Source organism: Lytechinus variegatus, chromosome 4 (assembly GCF_018143015.1).
Source record: "Lytechinus variegatus isolate NC3 chromosome 4, Lvar_3.0, whole genome shotgun sequence".
Taxonomy (NCBI): Eukaryota; Metazoa; Echinodermata; class Echinoidea; order Temnopleuroida; family Toxopneustidae; genus Lytechinus; species Lytechinus variegatus.
This window is the reverse complement of record NC_054743.1, coordinates 24,797,914-24,819,693: the sequence shown is the minus strand read 5'-3', so window position 1 is coordinate 24,819,693 and position 21,780 is coordinate 24,797,914. Positions and strand designations below refer to the sequence as shown.

The 21,780-nt window shown below is 35.2% G+C and overlaps 1 protein-coding gene across 1 annotated transcript; it reads right to left on the bottom strand.

The window, feature by feature from the left end:
• Positions 1-6,106: 6,106 nt before the first annotated feature.
• Positions 6,107-19,674, bottom strand: LOC121413673 (dnaJ homolog subfamily C member 8-like). The gene is made up of 8 exons (XM_041606593.1): positions 19,568-19,674; positions 12,536-12,637; positions 12,077-12,133; positions 10,638-10,704; positions 9,568-9,662; positions 9,162-9,233; positions 8,055-8,222; positions 6,107-7,540 (listed from the first exon to the last, which is right to left on the bottom strand). Exons 1-8 carry the CDS (start codon positions 19,634-19,636, stop codon positions 7,421-7,423), a joined length of 750 nt encoding a protein of 249 aa, XP_041462527.1. The 5' UTR covers positions 19,637-19,674; the 3' UTR covers positions 6,107-7,420.
• Between the last annotated feature and the right edge of the window lie 2,106 nt (positions 19,675-21,780).

The following is a 21,780-nucleotide window of genomic DNA, read 5'->3' as shown; positions in this document are numbered from 1 at the left end:
ACGTGCCAAGGGACGGGCAGGTTTGTTCCCCTCCATTACACTGAATAGGGGTGCATTTTTTTTTTCAACTTTCTGCTTTTTCACACCACCCCTCATGATTGTGATGCAGTTGGTTATACATTTCTAAAAGGTATTGTTTAACTTTGTGAGCAGCCGATTAAAAAATTCTCAAACCAAGATGAAACATGTGTACAGGTGCATGTATTAGAACTAATAAACCCTGAAAACAACCATTATTGAGAATGAAAAGCTAAAACTACAAGGCAAACCCCGATTTTGTAAACAGGCGTCTTATAGACACCTAAATAGTACACATAAGTGTATGGGATGAAATTAAGATGGTGTTTCCGGTCACTTTATATTTCAATTTTTGAAGCACTAAATAATTATTTTCGAATGCATTTTTTCTGGGCTTCATTTTTGTAACATATCACAGACACAGGTGACAAGTGTGACCTTCTAGCTCAGATTTTTTAAAAGTCAAACCCGCAATGTTAACCAATCACTTTAAGACCAGCCCAATAGGGATCCTCAGCTCCCAGAGACATGGAGCTGTGGAGTAGTCCTCTCGGTAGTTGTCATGTTAGAGTAACTCCTTGCTACCACTATTACACCGACTTTATCAAGGGAAAATATAGAATTGTTTAAAAAAATTGTTCCAAATACTAGAAAAATGAAAATATAAAAAAATATAAAAACAAAAAAATATATAGAAACAAAAATATCGTTTATTACATCCCCATGCATGAAAGATGAAAAATGAACAAAATAGAAAAGTAAAGAAATCAAGGAATGAATGACTAAATAATAAATAAATAAATAAACAAATAAATACAAATAAAACAAACAAATAAGCAGGTGGTAAATACACCCATTTCTGAATTCATTGCATCCTCCGATATGGAGATGAGAATTTTCTAATGAAATTGAAATTCGGCTAATCTTTATTAAGCCCCCTAGAGCATTTCTGTCAGTGAGAAATATCCTGTAATGGGTCGGAAATGGGTTCACTTGGTTGTCATGGAAACAGGATAAACTGGAACGCGCCCTAGTGAGGAGCAATCTTAAACTTGTCAATTTCCCATCGTCTTTCAGGGGAAAACGGAACGATGAAAATGCCAACCAAGAACTGAAGTGCTCCAGGGTTTTACAGGTTGATTTCGTAAAACGTGACGTCATGATTCTTTTCCTCTGGTCAAAGTTGGATCATGACGTGTCTTTGGCAATTTTTAGATAAATCCTTGGCAAAGTAATGTCTCTGAACTTCTCCTGTCACCCGCTCGCTCTTCATTGCATCCCCTCTCTCTTTATTGCCCTTGCTCATCTTATCTTGGCTACCCCCTCTCTCTAACAAACCCGTTTGGAGAATCATAGAATTTATATCCCCCAAAACATGATCTTAATTTACAACCATGACATGTTTCAAGAAGTGGATAATCACTCTGGCGTAAGATCACCACTGATATAAATTCGCGAGTATATGAACCGACAATTTGTAATATCTTTTTGGCCAATAGCATGCATTTCAAAATACTTTCATGACAAAATGATAATCTTATAGAGACGTTCGTAAATGAAATATAAAAAAAAATGCTGGTAATTTTGAATGTCTAGTCATACTAGTACAATACTGTTGTCTCTGTAAAACCATAAAAATTCTAGAAAACGAAATACAGATAGACAAGAAAAGTTTGCTACGAGCGAGTAAAAGAGGACAATTTTAGATGATGTTATACAAAAAGCTGCATTTTCTTACCCTTACTCCTTACCCGATAAGGTCAAATTATTGACATACAAAACAGTTTTATGCGGTAACAATAGGGGTAGGCGGGGTAAGTTGTGACAGTTTTTGCTCTTTGCATGTTAGAATTGATATGATTAATAATCTTGTCGAAATAAGTACCTTGCCTTGAAATTCAATTCTTCTGAAATATTTTCCACCTATATATAACTTTCTATCCCCACACTGAAAGTCATCGTGACCTTTGAAAACAACGATGTCAAATGGCTCAACTTGCCCCATATATGGGGTAAGTTTGAGCCACCTTCTGGGGTAAGTTGAGCCACAAAAACTATGTACAAATTGTATGGGGGAAGAACCAGCGTGTCAATTTTTTGTTTAAAGACTTTTCACTTGCTAATTCTCTATAAATACTAACATCCTGTAAAAGGAAAAGAGCAGTCATGTAAATTTGCTCCTTTCAGCCTGCATTTCAATCGATTTTTATGGTTTGTTTGTTTTTTAAGATACATTACCATAGGAATTACCATGGCTCAACTTGCCCCATGCTGTTTGGCTCAACTTACCCCAGTCCGAACTTAGTGCGATAATTTTGTATCCACACATTTATTATGCATCCATCATATAAAAGACTATGACAAGAATGAAGATCCATACCTGGACTAATAATGTTGTTATCATGTCTTTATTATATTTAAAGCCTGTGTATAGCTTTGGTAAAGGGTCAGTAATGTGATTGATAATCGAATATAATCTAATATGACAGTCTTACTGAAGCGTAGAGACCGTTAGATATTTTTCCAACTGCCACTTCTCTGAGAAAAATTCAAATATTCAAATCTTGGATATATAGCGCCCTCTCTCGGCGATGCTTGTTTTAAATTAAAAAATGGGCATTCAAGCACTTATCTTATAAATTTAGTGATTAGATATCCAAAAGTTACAGACAAAGAACATAACTTGAAAGTTTCAGCCCATTCCATGATTTGGAATAGGATTTAATTGAAAGACAAAAACACACTGATATTTTAATTTGATCGGGTGACCCGATCAAGTTAAATTTCCATGTAAAATCGCAAAATTTATCCTGTAAAACACATTTTCATTTCATATCCTCCACATCATAACTGTTATAGGGCATATCCATTCATATTAGCTCGCAATGAATTGGAATAGTGATAGGTGCATTTTGGTGGATTTACCAAAACTATACACAAGCTTTAAAGACGTGTGTGTTTATAAAGCACTTATCTATTTCACACTCTTTTTTACTTTTTTGGCTGAAATTCATATTTTTCCCTCTAAAAAACTACTTTTTGTTTCAAAGTTGGAAACAATGTGGTGGGGTTAGGGGTTATGCTATGGGTCATCAATACATGACACCACCACAATGTCTGACTCATTCATTATTGGCCTGGGGCTGGTGGGTCAACTTGCCCCTATGCTCAACTTACCCCGCCTTCCCCTAGAGAACCATATCCGCGTCAAGCTGTTTTTGTAAAAGTATTGTGACGTAACAATAATAAAGGGCCTATTATACACACGTCACGTGAGAGAAGGCGCGCATGAAAATTCATAGCAACACATTGGGAACACATTATTCAGCAAAGATACAAAATACAGACTATTTTCCCATGCCAAAGCGCAGGATTACATGTATGGATTTATAAAAGGAAATAATTCTGGAAATAAGCAGCTAGTAGTCATTGCACAACAATAAGGTAAAGTTAAATAATATTACTTAATTATAAAATAGAATATTTATACTCATTCAGGAGCAGAAAATTAATGGCTATTAGCTCTAGAGGTAAAGCGTGGGATGAATGACTATATGTATGGACTTAATCGATCTCTCATTCTTATATCACTTTCAGTAGCAAAATGAGCCCGGAAGTTTGGGGGGGGGGGCAAACACGGTTTATGGGGCAAATTATATTGAAAATAGGTGAGTGAAACGAGCAAGCAAAAATGTTCACCGTCTTAATATAAAAAGCTCATTTTGCAATAGATTCAGACTATATATTTAAAAAAAATTACATTTCACCTATTTTCCCTTATTTCTCATGATTTTTATCATTTTTTCTTAATAGTGGCAGAACTTTTTTTTTTTTTTTTGGGGGGGGGGGTCGGGTGCCATCAAACAATCCACGTTTTCCTATAATCTATAAGCTTTGGATAACAAATCTAAATCAATCTCGAAAAAGAGTAAGATTAGAAATTAATGAGAGTTGTAGGTCTAATAATTGTAATATAGGCCTACGTCTAAACTTGGATGCCTTGATGGGTGTTTCAAAGAGTGAAGCAATGCTGGCCAACTTTGCCTTTCAAATTCTAAAAAAATGTTGTCATTTCCTTGTTCCATGTAGGGGCATATGAATGCAAAAGATAAAAAAAAAGAGTTCCGAAAATGGCATATTCTCTGAATATTCTCCCTAGTATGCCACATGTACTTGGGTTCTGATTTACTGTGTTTGCTGAACCACAGAGTTGGCACATTAAAACTTGAAGTTACTTTCTTGACAGGCTCAGTCCATCATTCATGTTTGTGCATTCCTGACGCTTAACAAGATAGGGGCAATTCTACAGGCCCAATACCTGTTTCATAAGAACCCCTAGAATACCGTTTATCATTCATTTCCAACAAGTATAGATATGATGATTGGGGTATATGCTGCAAGCTTTTCTGTGGGCATACATTGCATGATACATCAACTCTTTATCTCGGAGTCTGCGCTGTATCAACGTATGTCCGTGCCATTTTCTAGTGTATTGTTATGGCACTGTGTTCCATGATGCTGTATCAGTGCAGTTACATACTTAGACTGCGCCATCTCTTGATGAATGTTGGAACAAATTATGCCAGTTAATTGATTTGCATTCATTCATCATTAATATAGGATAGGATATACATGCAATAAAATTGAGAAAGCTACCCCAACATCTTCATGTCAGTTGATCTATTTTTTAATGAAATGAAATCAAACTTGGATCAATGATAATAGCAGGGCCCACTGGGAGAACAGTTTTCGGAACTGAAGTGGCTACCCTGGGTAAATATACCGTTATTTTTTATTATTATCAATTCAAAATGTAAATTATCAAAATATGCAAGGTTTTTCAAAATAAAACCTAAAATAACAATATAAACTTCATTTTTTGATATGAAATTATATCAAACTAGAATAATGCAGTTACAGAACTTAGAAAAAGTAATGTACAACACAAAAGCATGGCAATTACTTTCATTCATTCTTGTAATGATATTTATTTTACAAAACAAGATACATCTTAACAATATTCTGGAGAAGGGCTTTTCATACATGTTCAGGAGACTGAGACCTTCACATTAACAATCCCAACCCTATCCCACATTGTCAACATACAATTATGTAACAAGCACATATCTTATAAAACACTTTCATTTTAATCAATTAATATTGAAATTAATATTTAATTGGTCAAACATAATATGTATGCAATGACAAAATAAATAGAAAAATTACTAATGATCTCGACTAGTTGATGTTATAGCTTTTTAAAAATGTTCTTTCAAAGTGCACTCACTTTTAACATACTGTGGGCCTGAAAAAGAACAAATGGATACATGAAAATACACCTATTATGGATATTTGCAATACATAGCACTTTTGTTGAATTCTTTTTTATATAAATCTCCAAACACTAGATTCGAATAAAACCGATATTACCTGAGAAAACAAAGAAAAAACAATGATCAAGTCATTCGAAAATCAAAATAGAAATAAAATGATATTATTTCAAATGAAATTTTAATAAAAAAAAAATTCTTAATGTATTGACCAATTTCATGTGTTTCCTCTGCCTTATTTTATGAAATATTTCTATGTTTCCTTTAACCAATCTGGGGACTTTAACTACTAGTAAGTGAAAAGGTGCCATGTTAAAATATCTGAGGTGCATATTGTAAAGAAATTTTGCAATATACAACACTAATAGTGGCAAAGTGTGCAAATCCCATTCTCAGTGCTTATGGCACTCCCAGAAAGTAAAATGTACATGTGAACAATAATTGAGTAGGAAAGAATAGAACTTGAAATTCTCCTGACTACATGAGTAAATGATAAAATTGTTAATGCTCTCACATATGCAGTAGGTATTGAAAGAACAGTAATAGCGAATAGGCATGAGGTCGATGGCACAAGATTTCGTATGAGGTGAGAGAAAGATGGTCAATTTTACGAGGCATAGCCGAGTTGAATAGAGTGACATTATTCGATGAATGCAGATCTCATACTATTGCACAAATAAGAATATTCACCATCTGTGCTTGACAAGGCCTCGGAATTAAGCAACAATAGGAAAATGATCAATTTTTTCCTGTGCGAATCCATGATTATTTAAAGCAAGAAGCAAAATCTCTCCGAGATTCAAGCACATTTATCTGCAGCAGCAGTGAGCATTCAGCCAATAGGCCTTATATATGCTATTGTACCTACATTAAGCGCAATAAATTGAATTCTTTTGTGATTTAATCTTACCATGCAATGCTACATTTTGGACAGTACAGCCTGTACATGTGCAATAGTATAAATGTTGGGCGTTCAGGCCCCCATTTTATGGCGTACAACTAGGCATTGTACAATAAGAGTTATTCAAACTTACACCTGCAACTGATCTGAAACATAAACAACTCTGTATAAGATGTGATGCAAGAACGTATCATCTCAAAGAAGGACATACATTTATCATAGTCTATTCAATGAAATATACAGTAGGAGGATTTTCAGTCAGGCACTTTGATAATTGCTGCCATTAAAAAAAAAGATACATGTACATTACAGTACATGAACATTGGAAATCTGCATTCTAGGAAACATAAAAAAAAGTTGTGGATAAAAGATTGATAACAATGTGATATAATTGGTAAATGCATACAGTTGGGCCTCTTTGAAAAAAAAGAAAATAATTTCAACAGGTCTTGATTACAGAGGCTTGACCTGAAACTTGTGAAGTCTCCTTTGAAAATGAGTCTGTTGAATCAGAGCTGTCTTTGTAGCAAGGTTACTACATGTATTTGGTCTGAAAATTTGCTTTGAACTTGCCGATTATCAGACTACAAGAAAGTTGACTTTTACTGTATACACCATCTCAATGAAGTTTGTGTCATGGGTCTGAGGACTACTTGTAGGTTCATTCACTGTTATTCAAGTCTGCCATCTGTAACACTCTCCATCTCCTTCCCTTAGAAAGATTCGGCACGAGAAAAGGTCACACGTTTTCGAACAGGGTTGCGACAACACTAACTAAACAGATCTTGTAGAAGGGCACTCTCCAGAGAAGACATTCAAAGACACAATGTCCAGTTCCCTGCCGTTTCAATCTAAAATACCAATTAACATCTGTACAGCTACAAGGACAAAGAAGGTTTCATACCTGACCCAAAGAAAGGCGATATCCTGGAGTTCATGTCTTTATCCAGTAGGTTTTTTCCCAGACACAATGCCCAGTTTCCTGCCGTTTCAATCTAAAATACCAATTAACATCTATACAGCTTCAAGGACCAAGAATGTTTTACACCAGACCCCCAAAAAGGCGATGTCCTGGAGTTCTCATCTATATCCAGTAGGGGTTTTCCATTAAAAGCCATCTCAATCCTCATTGTTCTACAATACACATGTGAAATTGTTCATAATAGTTAGTTTATCTCTGCTCCAGCTTGGGCTTTGGGGGCTTGAAGGTCATTCTGTTTTTCTTCTTTTTCTTGGCAGTGTTGTGGTCGGTGAAGTCTCTCCAATTGTGAACCCTCTTGTCCCTTCCATCCTGTTCATCAAAAAAAAATCCTTTATTATCATTTTTAGAGGAATTTTACAAGAAAATATGAAAATTCAGTGATTTTGAACTTTCTATAACCCTAAATTGCATTTTGTTTCCCTTAACATGATTTTAACTGGGCTATTTCAGACTTAGTTCAGCCTTAAAAGAGCAAACGAATAGCCATATGAAATCCCCATCTTCAATAATTCTGAACTACATGTATATTGTAAAATGTGATAAAATGTGGACATTAACTGAATAATACAAGTCAACGTTGTGTTCCTGTGTGGTCCAAAATTGCCAAATGCTTTTGATTGCATAATTAAAAAAAAAAATGTTTATTTGGCTGTGTTCAAAGCTCGCTAGCAAAAAATGAAGCTCTTGAACCAATGTTATTTTTGTTTGCATGTATGGAATATTTAGGTGCTAAATTAACTCTGTGCATAATATGCTGAAAATGACATGGATTTTGTTCAAACTGTGGAATGTCCAAGGATCTTGTAGATAAAAATCCACCTACCTCCCAGTCTTTCTGCCATTCTTTCTGTTTCTTGGTCTTGTCTTCCTCCTTGATCTCTTCTTCTCTTTCTCTCTTCTTAATCCTTGCCTCCTTCTCTTCGATCTCCTTCCTCCTGATGGCGTAGTCTGCAAACAACTTCACTGTCGTCTTGTGGAGGGTTTCCTTGTACTAGATTGCAAGGAGAAACATGGAATCATTCATTTCATTTCCTCTTTTAAAAAATATGGTAATACATAATGTCACCTTTTTTTGTGTTACATTGTGATTTTTGCAATCGCATCGGTTTTTTTAACCTCAAAGTCTTTCTCTCGCCAAGTATGCACTTTATGATAGTAAAACTTAAAGTAAACATTTTTTTGAAAGGAAATTTCACGAGAAACCCAGATATGCCCTCAGAAATAACATGACTGTATTTCTTTACAGAAAAGATTCCCAAATTGAACTCCAGGAAAGGTCAACGATTCACAAGTTTCACAGGTCGTAGTATTTGGAATAGTCTCCTAGCAACATCCAGTCATGACCTTCAATATAATAATTAAGAACAAACGAAACACCATCCTCATTTTGTATTGTAAGCACATGAACAGGAGTATTCTCTTATTCTCTTGGAAAGCATTTTGGGCATATCCATATGGAAAAATGCTACACGAGCATACCTTAATGATGAAATGTATATGTGCATGTACAATCAACACCAATACTCTGCCAATAACCTGAAAATATGCTTCGTCGACATATACATACACTAACAAACCTTTTTTAAGCAAAAGTTTATGCATTGTTGAGACAATCAAATACAAACATACATAGTAATGTTACAAAATCGGTTTGAATAGGTGTGTGACTAAATAATTACAGAATGAATTCATGTACCATCATAATAGGAAAATACCCTACAAAGTAAATAGCAAATCAATAAAACAATAAATCCAGAGGTCAGGTGATTCATACTCTAAGCGTAGGTTACACATGACTTAATGCATAGTTTTAGGCACGACTGGTAGAGTGGGAACCCATTTTTGTGCTAAATGACATACATGTATTCTTATGTAGCGGACTCGGCACCTAACAACACGTTCCAATCTGGCATTAAGCATATCAACATACCTTGAGAGGGTCGTCTTCTTCTATTGCAGTAGGTTTGCCGTCACGTTTCAATTGCTTTCTCTTCTCTCCGAGCTGAAAAAATAGAAAATGTCCAGTGTATTGATGCTATAAACGTAACAATAATGGTGAAGAAAACTTCACCTTCACTTCACCTTCAAACATGCAAAAGGATGTTTTTGGATTCAGGATAGTCAAATGTTTCATCCGAACAATTACAACCTGTATTTCAACATCCATTTCAGTACTTCATGTGTTATTTATCATGAATTAGAGGAAATCTCTTACCAGGAATTCAGTATTCTACTTGACTTTATAAATTTGTAGTATCATTATACTTTTCAAGTTAATTTTGTTTGTTTCAGCATCTTAAAATAGATTATTTATCAAGAATGAGAAAATCTCGTACCAGGAATTCAGTCTTCTGTCTGGCTTCTTCAATTGTGTCCAGGACACTCTTTCTGCTTGTTTCATCTTCCAGAGTCTTCATAGCAGTGCTCAGAGCTGAAAACAAATGAAATTGATAATAGGAATGAAATGAGATGGTTTTAAACCTTACTGGAAAATTCAGTAGTACCATTCTCATTGAGAGGTATCACTCTCACTGAGAGTTTATTTGGTTCTCCCAAGAAGAGTATCAGTGACCAGGGGAGCATTTCATCAATATTTTCTTCTGACAAGTTGTCAGATCTGACATCTTTCCATGATTTTGATTGGCCGAGAGGCACTGTTCCTATGGTAACTGTCGGATAAATTGGGACTTGTCGGATAAAACGTCTGACAAGTCCTTTCATAAAATGCCCCCCCCCCCGGTGATTCAAGTTTGACGTTGACAGTTGGTACTTTTGCTATAAAATTTTGTACCAGTTTGCCACGAGGATGGTGCTGGGACTGACATCTGGGGGTGCTGCACAAAGAGTTAAGTCACTTAAATTTTACTTGGGTGTGGTAATAATGTACTACTGCATTGGTCAGATTATGCACACTATCTCGTATCAATCTGATTATGTGTTAAATAATATGCGCACGGTGGCATTTGAACATGACTTTATATTACATTTAACTCTCTGTAAATTTTCAGTTTACCCTGTTTTTAAAACAGAAATGGAATAAACTTTGTAAAATTGCCATCAAATCTTGACAAATAACAAAGCTTGAAGTAAAAAAAATTGGCAAATAATTTTAATTTTAATCTAATAAGATTTGATTTAAACCACCCTGACGTAAAATGATACAGATAGATGGTTTTAAATTAAACCACTTTTGTGAATGAAGATAAACTATTATTATTATAGGAAAAAATGAAAGTTCTGGTTCCATACTAGCAATGACATAGAAGCATGATAATGACAAAGCCATTGGTAGTATGGACCCAGGTTTTTGAAGCTTTGATGTAATATTTTGAAATTATTTATATTAGATCCAATTGTGGAATTAGAAAGTGAGCAATCTTTTATAACATCAGCAAAATGAGCTTACCATCGAAGGCCTTTTGTGCTCGATCTCTATCATCCATGTTCTTGTCGGGATGCACCAGTATGGAAAGCTGAAGAAAGAAAGAGAGAGAGAGAAGAACAAACCAACAATTAATTCTTACATGATAAAAAGTATCGATAAACTGAAGTTCTTTGGCAATAATCAATGTGCATTTTAAGATGTCTAGGTGATGTTTTATTCTGTATCATGGTAAGGATTGGGATAAAATTGAGGCACTCAGGCCTGTGAAAGATAACAATGTAGCTTTTCCTGCACTTGACTACAGCCAGTAATCTATAGAAGCAATTTTCTAGAGATGTTTTAAAATTGAAAACCATTCATTTTCAATTCAATTCGATGCAATTTCAATTTATCCATAAAAAACTTTATACAAAGAATCATATTCACAAAGAAAAAAAATACAACTAAACATTGGATTACATATAAGAGGGCAGCAAGAAAGGAACAAGTCTTGTGATTTTAGCAACAATACGAATTAGCTGAAAAAATATTGTGCGATGTGATGTCATGTGTAGCAAAATAGTAAAAAATAAATACCACATGCACAGCACAGACTTTTTTGGTGTTCATTACAGGAATAGCAAATCTTTGAAAGAATTACCATCATGCGATATTGACATCACCATTGTAGCGCCCTCTTCAGTTTCATTGAAAACATATCTACATGTATTCTTGTTTGGAGCTTCTTGATTCAAACCACTGAAACACACAATTTCTGGCGATGGAATGGTCTCTTTGATTTTACTGTCAATAACCTTACAGCGCCCTCTTGTGTTTCAGATTTGCATTACCCAATGTGGTTTATAATCTAGAGCTACATGCGTAAGGTCTATCTCTCATTGTCAAGTCATCCAGACATATTGAACACATACCACAATACAGGAAACACAAATATGCCTTTCCTTCCGAACTAATACAACAAACTCCTACACTGAGAGAACAGACATGATATTTTACTAAATACGAATGTACAGGTAAGCACCCTAATTAATTGAAATATATGTGCTTCAAATTCTGTGAATTCATACTTGAAACCAATCAAACATTTATATTCTGAGGTAATTGTGTTCCTGCAAGAAGCTTATTTATTCTACCCTGAGTTATACGGGATGATTCTGTGCTATATGTAATTTTTCAATGGATGGAGAAACATTTGGAATAATCCTCTCCTCACAACTAAACAAAGGCATTACATTCCAACGGAATAGCAAAAATCTTCTCAGGCAAGTGAAGGTTCATTGTTCTTATTCTACATGTAGATTGAATACGATGGAAATAATAAATCTGTAGAGCACTTCATAAACTCCTTGTTCCAATGTAATTACATGCTATATAAAAGCGGATTATTATCATCATTAATTTTTACAGCTTATTATAGTTGATCAGCCTCATTCTTGGTGACAAAAGTTGAATTGTCTCACCCTTCTAAATTTTTTCTTGATATCAGCAACCTCCATGCTTGTCTCCACTTGTAAGACCTGTACATTTCAGAAGGTAGACAAATAATAATTAGTAGTCACCCAACGACACTAAATGTTCAAATCTAAAGATATTTGTAACACTGACTTTAAGACACTGCCCAATATTCACGAATATTACTGAACTACCATGCTTCCTCAACACACTATATTATCCTTTAAGAGATATTTATGCAAGTGCAAATGCATATCCCACCTCTAACAAAATAAAATAATACAAATAAAATAACGAAATAGAACAAAAACAGCAAAAAAATGCAAAACGAAACTTATCAAACATAAAACATAGATATACATCTGTTAATAAAGTTCTGTAACATTTTTCCATATAGGACAAAAATGCCTTTTGTCGGTCCTGCCTTTGATGTTTTGTTATAATTCATCCAATATGAATGTAAATACCTCATATGGGTTCAGGTTAAAATACGTGCTTCCAGGTCTGATCAATCTATCAATTTGCTGCTTGGGGGTCAGGGCAGAATCTCTCTTCTCTATTGCCTTCACCTGTACAGGTAAAAAAAAAGAAAAGTTGAACAAAAAGCCTCTAGGAAGGATCCTCAACTTGAAAGAATGTATTTAGCAGTGTTAAACCTACTTCTGTGCTAAGATGGAGGTTGGAGTAGAGTAATGCATCCTTATTTGAAAATTATTCACAATCCTGCACATTCAACCACCATAACAAACCAATACAGTACATACACAAAAGAAGTCCCGATTTAAACTAAAAAATTCAATCTAGAAAGCCGAATTTTGACAAAAAGCCTGTGCCCCCTGCGCCATGAATACAAAGTAAACGCAGGCTTAGCCCAGATTTTAGAAACGGGCTCACAAAAAATACATCAGAAATATGGGTGGTTTAATAAGATACTGTAAATGAGATAACACTCTTTCAATCAAACTAAAATATTTTACCTCCATGAAAATCAGAGAGATTCATGCAAAATACCCTTAAAATCCCTTTTGAATCAGTACAATTTGTATTCTGAGAACAATTTTATCTTCATTTTATTTCTGTAAGACACACTTATTTTGGAAACAAAATACAATGTGAAAGTCTGTTATGTAAGCACTTTCATCTCATTCAATCAATGAAAAACCTTTCTGCCAGGGGGTGTGGGAAAAAAGTGTGATCATGTCAATTTATTACATTCAAATGTGCTTCCACTATAAATTAGGGATTTCTTTAAAAACTGACAATACTGCCATCTTTTGTTCAATGTCATCACATCATTACAAGCATCATTTCAAAGACAATATTAGTCAAGAAAAGTACATGTAGTATGAAATAATTCTTTATTCTACATGAATAATGTGAAAGTATTACTCATTACTCATCTAGAAATATTGGTGAAATGGATGTAGATGAGATAAAATAGCCCCAATCCTATTTCATGTTTAATAATGATTTCTTCATGGGCGAAAGCACATCATTCATGTTGCAATGATTAGACATGGGATGGATATATCTAGGCAGGCACTGCACATCGTCCTCTTAGAGATACCGAAGTTAAAATACACTCAGATAGAATTTCATATTTTATCAGAAGTAAAATTTTATCTCAGAAAACTATACCATTCTAAGAGAAAATAAAATATACAAAAGATAAAATGGCAACAGAATAACACCAGTGTAGTCTAGTTTGGTTCAGATTTTCATAGCATGAAAATGAGAGACCCAAAAAATAGAATAAAGTCAACCTCATTGTTTGTAGATCTACATAAAATAAAGTCAACTGAAATTTCTTGGTTAATGGTTGCTTTTATTCAACAGTGGTTTGAATGTGGTGCAGATGCTAATTGAATGCAACTGAACAGCAAAAGTTGCATTTTGCAAGGGGTGCAAGGCTCAGCAGCTCTTGTATTCATAAAGATTCATTGACCTTTGAACATGTGACTGAGCTTTGTGTGTAACTCGAATGACATCCTGGGTCTGCCAAGTCGCGACTGTTAAACGTTGTGATACATTTCATGTTTTGATAAATATCAAATTATAACTTGAAAATTAACATTTAAAGTAAAATTAAACAATTAAAACAAATACATTTAGGAAACATAGAGGAAATATAGATCTAATTACATGACATGTAATTGTACTGTACATGTAAGATAGATGTCTAGATCTAGCGGCCGTTAGATCTAACAAGCTAGATCATCTATTTTTAGAACAAAAATTAGAATAGATTGCTTAAAAAAAGTAAGAGGTCATATTGCAGGTTACCCTAATACTATAGGGCATTATTCTGGTTTAATTCACCAGTGCAGTCCACTCACTGGCACTGCCATTTATTTCGTAAGCACTGCCGAGCCTCATAATGATTGCTGCCACTCCTAGTACCAATGAGGTCCAAACATTACATGTATGGACCTCATAGGCGACATCAGTGCTAAAATTGGGTTAGAGATTTATGTGGATCTAAATTTATTGTAATTTCAACAAAAGTACTAGCTAAATTTGAGGCTTTTGTTGAAATTTTGCTTTAATGATACATTAATGCTTCAATAATTAACAAAAAATTGAAAGAAATGAAGGGGAACTTACATTTTGACGACTTTTTCCTGATTTTCTTGGCAGTTGTCCTTCACTTCTGACTCTCGATCGGACCTGATATGCAGATCACGTATACGCGTTCTCGTCAGGTGATCGGTCGGTTATTCTTTTCGCCAGATGTTGATAATTATATATTTCATAACGCAGCGTTCATCGCAAATTTAGCTGAAAGAGATTGAAGTTGAACAGCGCAAGCTTTAATTTATTCAGAAATAACGTTTGATTGCACAAGTTTCGCCTCGGACATTTAGGATCATTTGGTCCCATATTGGCGTAACTACGGGGGGGGGTGTCCCTACCACCGTCCACACCGGGCGTCCACAAGCCAGCAATTATCTTTTTTCTCTTTTTTTAACCAAAATGCTTCCCCCCAGAAAAAAAGAACCAGGGTTAAAGAGAAAGACAATTATGATAGAGGAACACAAAATACTTTATTTTTTCAGCTTTTAATGCATCGACTTATAATCAAATATTAAATGGGGCTTAGAACATTTTTTTAAAAAGTCAATTAATAAAAATATTCCGCTCTTCGGGATTTGAGCTTTCATGAAATATCCGATCTTTTTCATGATTACCGAAAATACTTCAAATGTCAAAAAAAAAATTATCGGTGTAGTAGCTGATACCTTGCGCCCGCCTTAATTATTTTAATGTTGAGATACTTTGCTTTAATTTAATGAATTCCTAAAAGCATTAATTCTCAGATCATTTGTCGCAATCGAATGATTCGATTGGTAAGCTAGTTGTATAATTATTATGATTCATGAATTGTTTAAAATGTGTCTCTCTATCAGTTTTGAATATTTAAAAAAATGTCAGCTCGTGCTTTTTGCTCGCAATATTTTGATTAGTAAGAAATTCTTGTGTATGCGAGTTTGATACATAAATAACTAGAGAGAGAGGGGGGGGGGGGGTGTCCCTCAGCTACTTGTCCTTGCTTATTCCAATTTTTTTATTATGCTCGTGTTGTGAGTATTTCAAAGTCTTTTCTTTTTCTCACCCTTTTTATTGTCTCGGAGCTTCCCTCTATTTCTTTGCTACGATGTATAGCCCATCTTACTTGTTTCATTTTTTTATGTTCTCATTTCATTGAAAACATAATTATTAAACTGACGTAGAAGACTTTACAACAAAATTTTGATATTGTTTTTTCTTGTTTGTTTGGCTTTCTTTTTTCTTCTCCTCAGTCCTTTTTCTAATTAGTTTCCCTTTCCTTATTTTATATTATTTCATTTCATGAGGCATCCGCCAACTTATATACAACAACAAACGTTAGAGGCGGATATCCAGTAAGGGGGCGTGGTGGTGTGCCCTCTAAAAAGAGGAAAATAGGAAGGAAAAAAAGCAGGATTTATCTTGGTGAAGATGATAGTGGTGGTGATGGTGGCGGTGATGATGATGATGATGATGATAATAATGATGGTGGTAGTGGTGATAAAGATGAGAATGAAGTTGGTGACGATGATATGATGATGATGTAATTTTGTCTTTAAAAAAATAATAGTGCAAAGGCGAAATCATTTAAAGTTTATTATGAAAATAGCAGAAAAAAATAATTTGAAAAATTGTACGTATGCGTATGGAAAATCTATCCCCCACCAAAAAAGAAAAAAAGTGAGATTTTGTTTTGTTATTTGTGACGGCGTAGGCCTATGCGAACAGCTGTGTGATATAATTATGGTAAAAAAAGTAAATGAAATGCCAAGAAATACATGATAATGACTTTTATTGTACATTCAGTATATCAGTAGATAAATTCATACTCGTTCCAAAAAAAGAAGAAAGTGGGTATATTATGGACCATTAAAAATGGGCAGTTGCTCTATATATTATATTACATAGAATATATAGAGCAACTGCTCGTGTGTAGCGGTAAGTTATTCACCTGATCTACATAATTCATGCGGCGCACGGCGCGTGCGCAATGTTTAATAATTATTGTTGTGAATACAATGAATGTCATCAAAAACATAATAACACAGATCAAATAGTGCCAGCTCGACGCGCAAAATGAGAAAAAAATATATATTTTCTGCCCTGATAATTTGATAACCCTAACCTAACCCAATTTCTAAGTATTTTTATCATAAACAGGATAACTATATACAATGATTGAAATTAACTTTATATTCTTTTGCGAACAAAATGAATATGAAAGACAGCTTTTTGATAAAGAACACAGTTTTAGAGCGTTAGAGCGCGATTTATACCTACAACCGCTAACATAGGCGGATCCAGGGGGGCCGAGGGGCCCGGGCCCCCCTATTGGCGGAGCAAAAAAAGAAAAAAAAAGAAAGGAAAAAAGAAAAGGAAGGGAAAAGAGAGGAAAAAAGAAGAAAGGCAAACATAAGAGGAGGAACATGATTAAATGAAATAACATTAGGGGAAGACTCTGAAAATAATTTTTTTTTAAATCTATTTGTTAGGATAAAAAATTTTCGCTCGCGCTTCGCGCCTTATTGTCTTTTAGGGTATTTGCATATCTTGCTCAATATGGAGCTTGAAAAATCAAACTTTGAAGTCATTATACAAAACATATTTCAGCTGGGAAATTGAACTTTCATTATTTTGTTTCATTTACAAATTGATTTTTAAAAAGTGCTCTGTAAAAATGTCTGTGATATCATCTGAACATTATCATTTTCTGCTTGCGCTGCGCGCTCGCAAAATTTGAATTTTCAGGTACGTATTATTTTCCTGTATTCCATAAAGTTCTCAAAAAGTTCCCTATTCAGGTCAGATTGTTAAAACGTATCAGCTAGCGCCGCACGCTATAGCATTTGGATTAGTCGGTTATGTATATCCCAATATTAATTCTAAATCAAACTAATTTGATGACAGTTTATCAAAAACTTCGACTCGCGATTTCTGCTCGCATTGATAGATATATAATGCCTCTTATGCATAATTACAAAGTGCTTTAAATGTCCAGTTTTCAGGCCATAAAATTAAAACATTTCGCGCTCCCATGCGAGAGAAATAGGAAGATGGTCATCAATTTCATATGATGACATAATGCCCTCATAGCATGTTCCGGTCCTATGTAAAAACTCAAAGTAATAAAAATAAAATACATCAGCTCTTTTTTAACTGTGATCCATCACAATTCACAATTTTCCCACAAAGTGTTTGCATTACAGAGCTTAAATTCACCCTTTGTTATATCATATATTTTTAGCTCGCGCTTTGCGCTCTCTTTATTGATTTTCATGATAAGAAAGTTACTTAGAATACCCAAATTCTAGGTCGAAATCTAAAACACACGTTAATTCAGATACGCAGATTGTTCTCTATTTAAATCATTATCCAGTTTCAGATCACAATATCAAAAAGTGTCTGCTCGCGGATAAATAACTTATCCTTTTCATGATAAAACATGAATAGTGCGTCCAGAATCTTTCCCCATAATTTTGTTTACCCATCACATTTCTCCTATTTTCTCCTCCCTTTTATTTTCCATTAATTTTTCTTTCGTTCACTTTTTTTCTGTCCTCTTTTCCATAATTTATTTTACCCATCACATTTCTCCCTATTTACTCTTCCCTTTTATTTTCCATTAATTTTTCTTTCGTTCACTTTTTTTCTGTCGCCTTTCCCCTTCTAAGTTCTATTTTTTTTCTCGTCTCACCGCTTTTCCTCATCCCCAGCCCTCGATCGACGCCCGTGCAGATTCGCAAACAATATCAAGAGTATATGTCTACTTGCAAGGGCGGAAATCTCTCCCCAAAGGTAGGGGGACCAGGGGCTGGAAAATTTGACAAGCAAAAAACAAACAAAAAAAGAAGGTTTATCACCCTCTAAAGAAGGTCATCTTGACCAAAAGAAATTTGACAAGCAAACAAGCAAAAAAAAGGGGGCATGCCAAAAGTAAGATCGTCTCTTCCAAAATACATTTCGAATTTGAACGACATGACCAAAAATAGTAGGGGGACATTTCATAATGTGCCCCCTACTATTTTGGGTGAGGGGACATGTCCCCCGGCCCTGGGGTTTGCGCCCATGTGGGTGGGGGTGTTGCGCCTCCCTATCGGGATCATATCACAGCGAGTATACACTCTTCCATATTGGAAGAGTGTTTACTCGCTGAGATTTCGATCTCACACATAATTTTATAAAAAAAAATAGAACAGCTACGCCTTGAACACAGGCCAAAATGCCTAACGATTTCTCCGCGGCATTAACAACTCTCGTAAAGGGCGCTCCATTTATAAATAACGTTGCATGAACAGCTCTCTATGGCGACGAAATTTACCGCGGAATTGCAGCCAGCAGCGTGGGAAATTGGCAGAAAATTCAAGAAGAGAACCGGTGAGTACCGATTTAACAGTATTCATGTATTAATTAATATTTATTTAATCATAATAATAATTTTTTTTTACGGAAAGAAAGCTTAGTTCTAAGCTAGGGCGGCCCAAATGCGCGTGAGTGGAGTCCCAGTTTCTTAACACGGGTAAGTATTACGGTGTCGCCTAGAGTGAGTGCTGCATGCTGGTGACTTCTTTATTTTTAATTCCACTCCCATTTTCTTGTACACAACGAGTGCACACATACCGACACACATGAGCAGAGAGGTGACAAATTTCACAACTTAGGATTACTAAGTAGTATTAACAGATATTAAGGATAACAGATGTACGGTACATGTATTTTTGTTACAGTGTTAGTTAGTGAGCGAACACGGAGTAACACTACAGCCACACACTACACAAGTTCCTTTCATCGCACCTCATAAAAGTGAATACGTGGGACAACACAGAAAAATAACGACCGAAGTCAACATAGTTTATACCTTAAATACGTACATTTCCTGGACAGGATTTCATTTTTCTTTCACAAATAAGAACACTTTAAAGATCAAAATTAATTTCATGGTAGAAAATAGTTACCTCAGTCATAAAATTTGAGAAAGCCGCCTCGGGTTGCCCCGAGCCCGTGGCGGATGAAGATGACGCCATTTTTCAAGTTTTCTTCTCAGATCATCTCACTTAGCTAGCTAGCTCTATAGCTAGCTCTCAGCTCAGCTATTTTGCTAGCTTTAGCTTATACTACCAGCAAACAATCATTGGTCCTCTCACTAGTCTCAGCTCCTCCTTATAAATCCTGTTTTCTCGATCTCTTAATTAGTAAGTCTTAGTTTCATCATTTAGCTGTCTTTTAATGAGGTGTGATTAAATGTTTTCATATACTTCAGTTCCTCTTTAATACTTAACCCAGTGCAGTTTTTTAAGGGAGGGGGGGGTTCAAGCTGAATTCAAAGAAGTGAGTGATAACCAAAAAAAAAGGTCTTCAACATTTTTTCAAGGGGGGGGGGGTTGAACACCTGTAACCAGTGGCGGACCGTGACCCGGAGGTGACAAAGCATGGGGGGGCGGGCACATCATTGTTCACAGACAATGCAGTGCCCCCCACCATGCTTTGTCTCCTCCGGGTCACGGTCCGCTACTGCCTGTAACTACCTCCTGCATACGCCACTGCGTATGTGCGACGAGGGGAGGGGGATATGTGCTCAGGTTTTTTTTCTATATACAATATAGCCTTGATTATGAAAAAAAAATATTTCTTTAATTTTGCATACATCTACAAAAGATCGCCCTCTTAGTGGTCTTATAATCTCATTCATTATATGCCCTTTTGGAGTTCGATCAGTTTGACTCTGTAAAAAAAATCACTTTCTGTTTTAATTCAAATTTTGCCAATTTACTCAACCACTGAAATATGAAAATATAGCATATAGCAAAATACAGTAGAAAGGATTATGAAAACTTTTAAAGCCAATGCTTGTGGTTGGGGCCAAGAGCACTGGCATACGGGGGCTTGGGGGCTCTTGCCCACCAAATTTTCACGAACAAGAAAAAAAAAGAAATTGGATAAACAAGGAAAGAAAAGGATAAAGAAGGTTGAAATATATTATTTTCTGAATGTATATTAGTAACAAATTGGACTTTTGTAACAAAAGTGTCGAAATAGTTTGCTCGCTCGCAATAAAAAAAAATAAATATTACATGATTGACCATTTCTAACCCCCTGACTTTTTTTAGTTGATTACGCCACTGGCCAAGAGCATATTTGTTTTCGAAAATACAAATAAGCAATTTTAGTCTCCCACTATATGAGAAAACAATTGACCGACGTGGGAGAGAGAGAGAGAGAGAAGGGGGGGGGGTAGAAAGATTGAATGAGTCTATAATTAGTACCCTTTGATTAATGCAACTCATGTCTTTATTATGGTAGTTATGGTACATTTTATCATCTGTAAAAGAGGTCTAGACATTTTATTGTTTAATCGTAGGCAAGTTATAGCCTATCTAATAACATCGCAGGGATAAATTTCATGAAGACATGGCATAACAAAGATTATGTTGGAATCTATTGCGTAATACAAGTAATAGGGATTTAAACAACACCATACAATTATATTCAGTCTATATGGAAATTGACTTGGTGGAATGACACAGCAAAACGGCCACACCAGGTCTAGTCGTACATCCATGGTTGGGGTTAGCAAGAAATTGGTTCATTAGATTATGACCCACACGTGACCCTATCAATTTCAAACGGAAGAATCAATGATGGCAATTTTATTATGCACCCAGCCCATTAATAACTGACGTAAAAAAAGAGCGACAACAATGATAGTATATACAGTATCATGACCATGAACAATTAACACGACTCCCGCCCCCCAAAAAAAAACAATTAAATAAAAAAAATAAGAACCAAAAATACTCATTGTTTGAAGTATAAGATATTTCTAGTTTTACAGATTTGACAATGTAAGGACCAACTTGACTCATCAGAGTGAATCGCAGTGTTCAAGCTTCGAGATTCAACATTCAAGGTTATTTTATTTCCATCATCAGTGGCGGACCGTGACCCGCAGGAGACAAAGCATTAGAGGGGCACAGTATGTTCACAAACAATACAGTGCCCCTCCAATGCTTTGTCTCCTCCGGGTCACGGTCCGCTACTGTCCATCATGTACATCAGAACATAGATACATAAATAAAATGTGATGAAAATCAACTAAAAATGAATTGTAAATATTGTGAAATAGCAAAAATTTATAATTACAAAATAATACCAAAATACATGTATGGTA

Excerpts from the sequence above, each read along its gene's own strand:
- LOC121413673 (XM_041606593.1), bottom strand. The coding sequence starts at position 19,636 with ATGGCGTCATCTTCATCCGCCACGGGCTCGGGGCAACCCGAGGCGGCT. Across the intron at positions 12,134-12,535 it reads TTAACCTGAACCCATATGAG|GTCTTACAAGTGGAGACAAG; the intron begins GTATTTACATTC and ends TGAAATGTACAG. Across the intron at positions 10,705-12,076 it reads TCAAGAAAAAATTTAGAAGG|CTTTCCATACTGGTGCATCC; the intron begins GTGAGACAATTC and ends TTCTTTCTTCAG.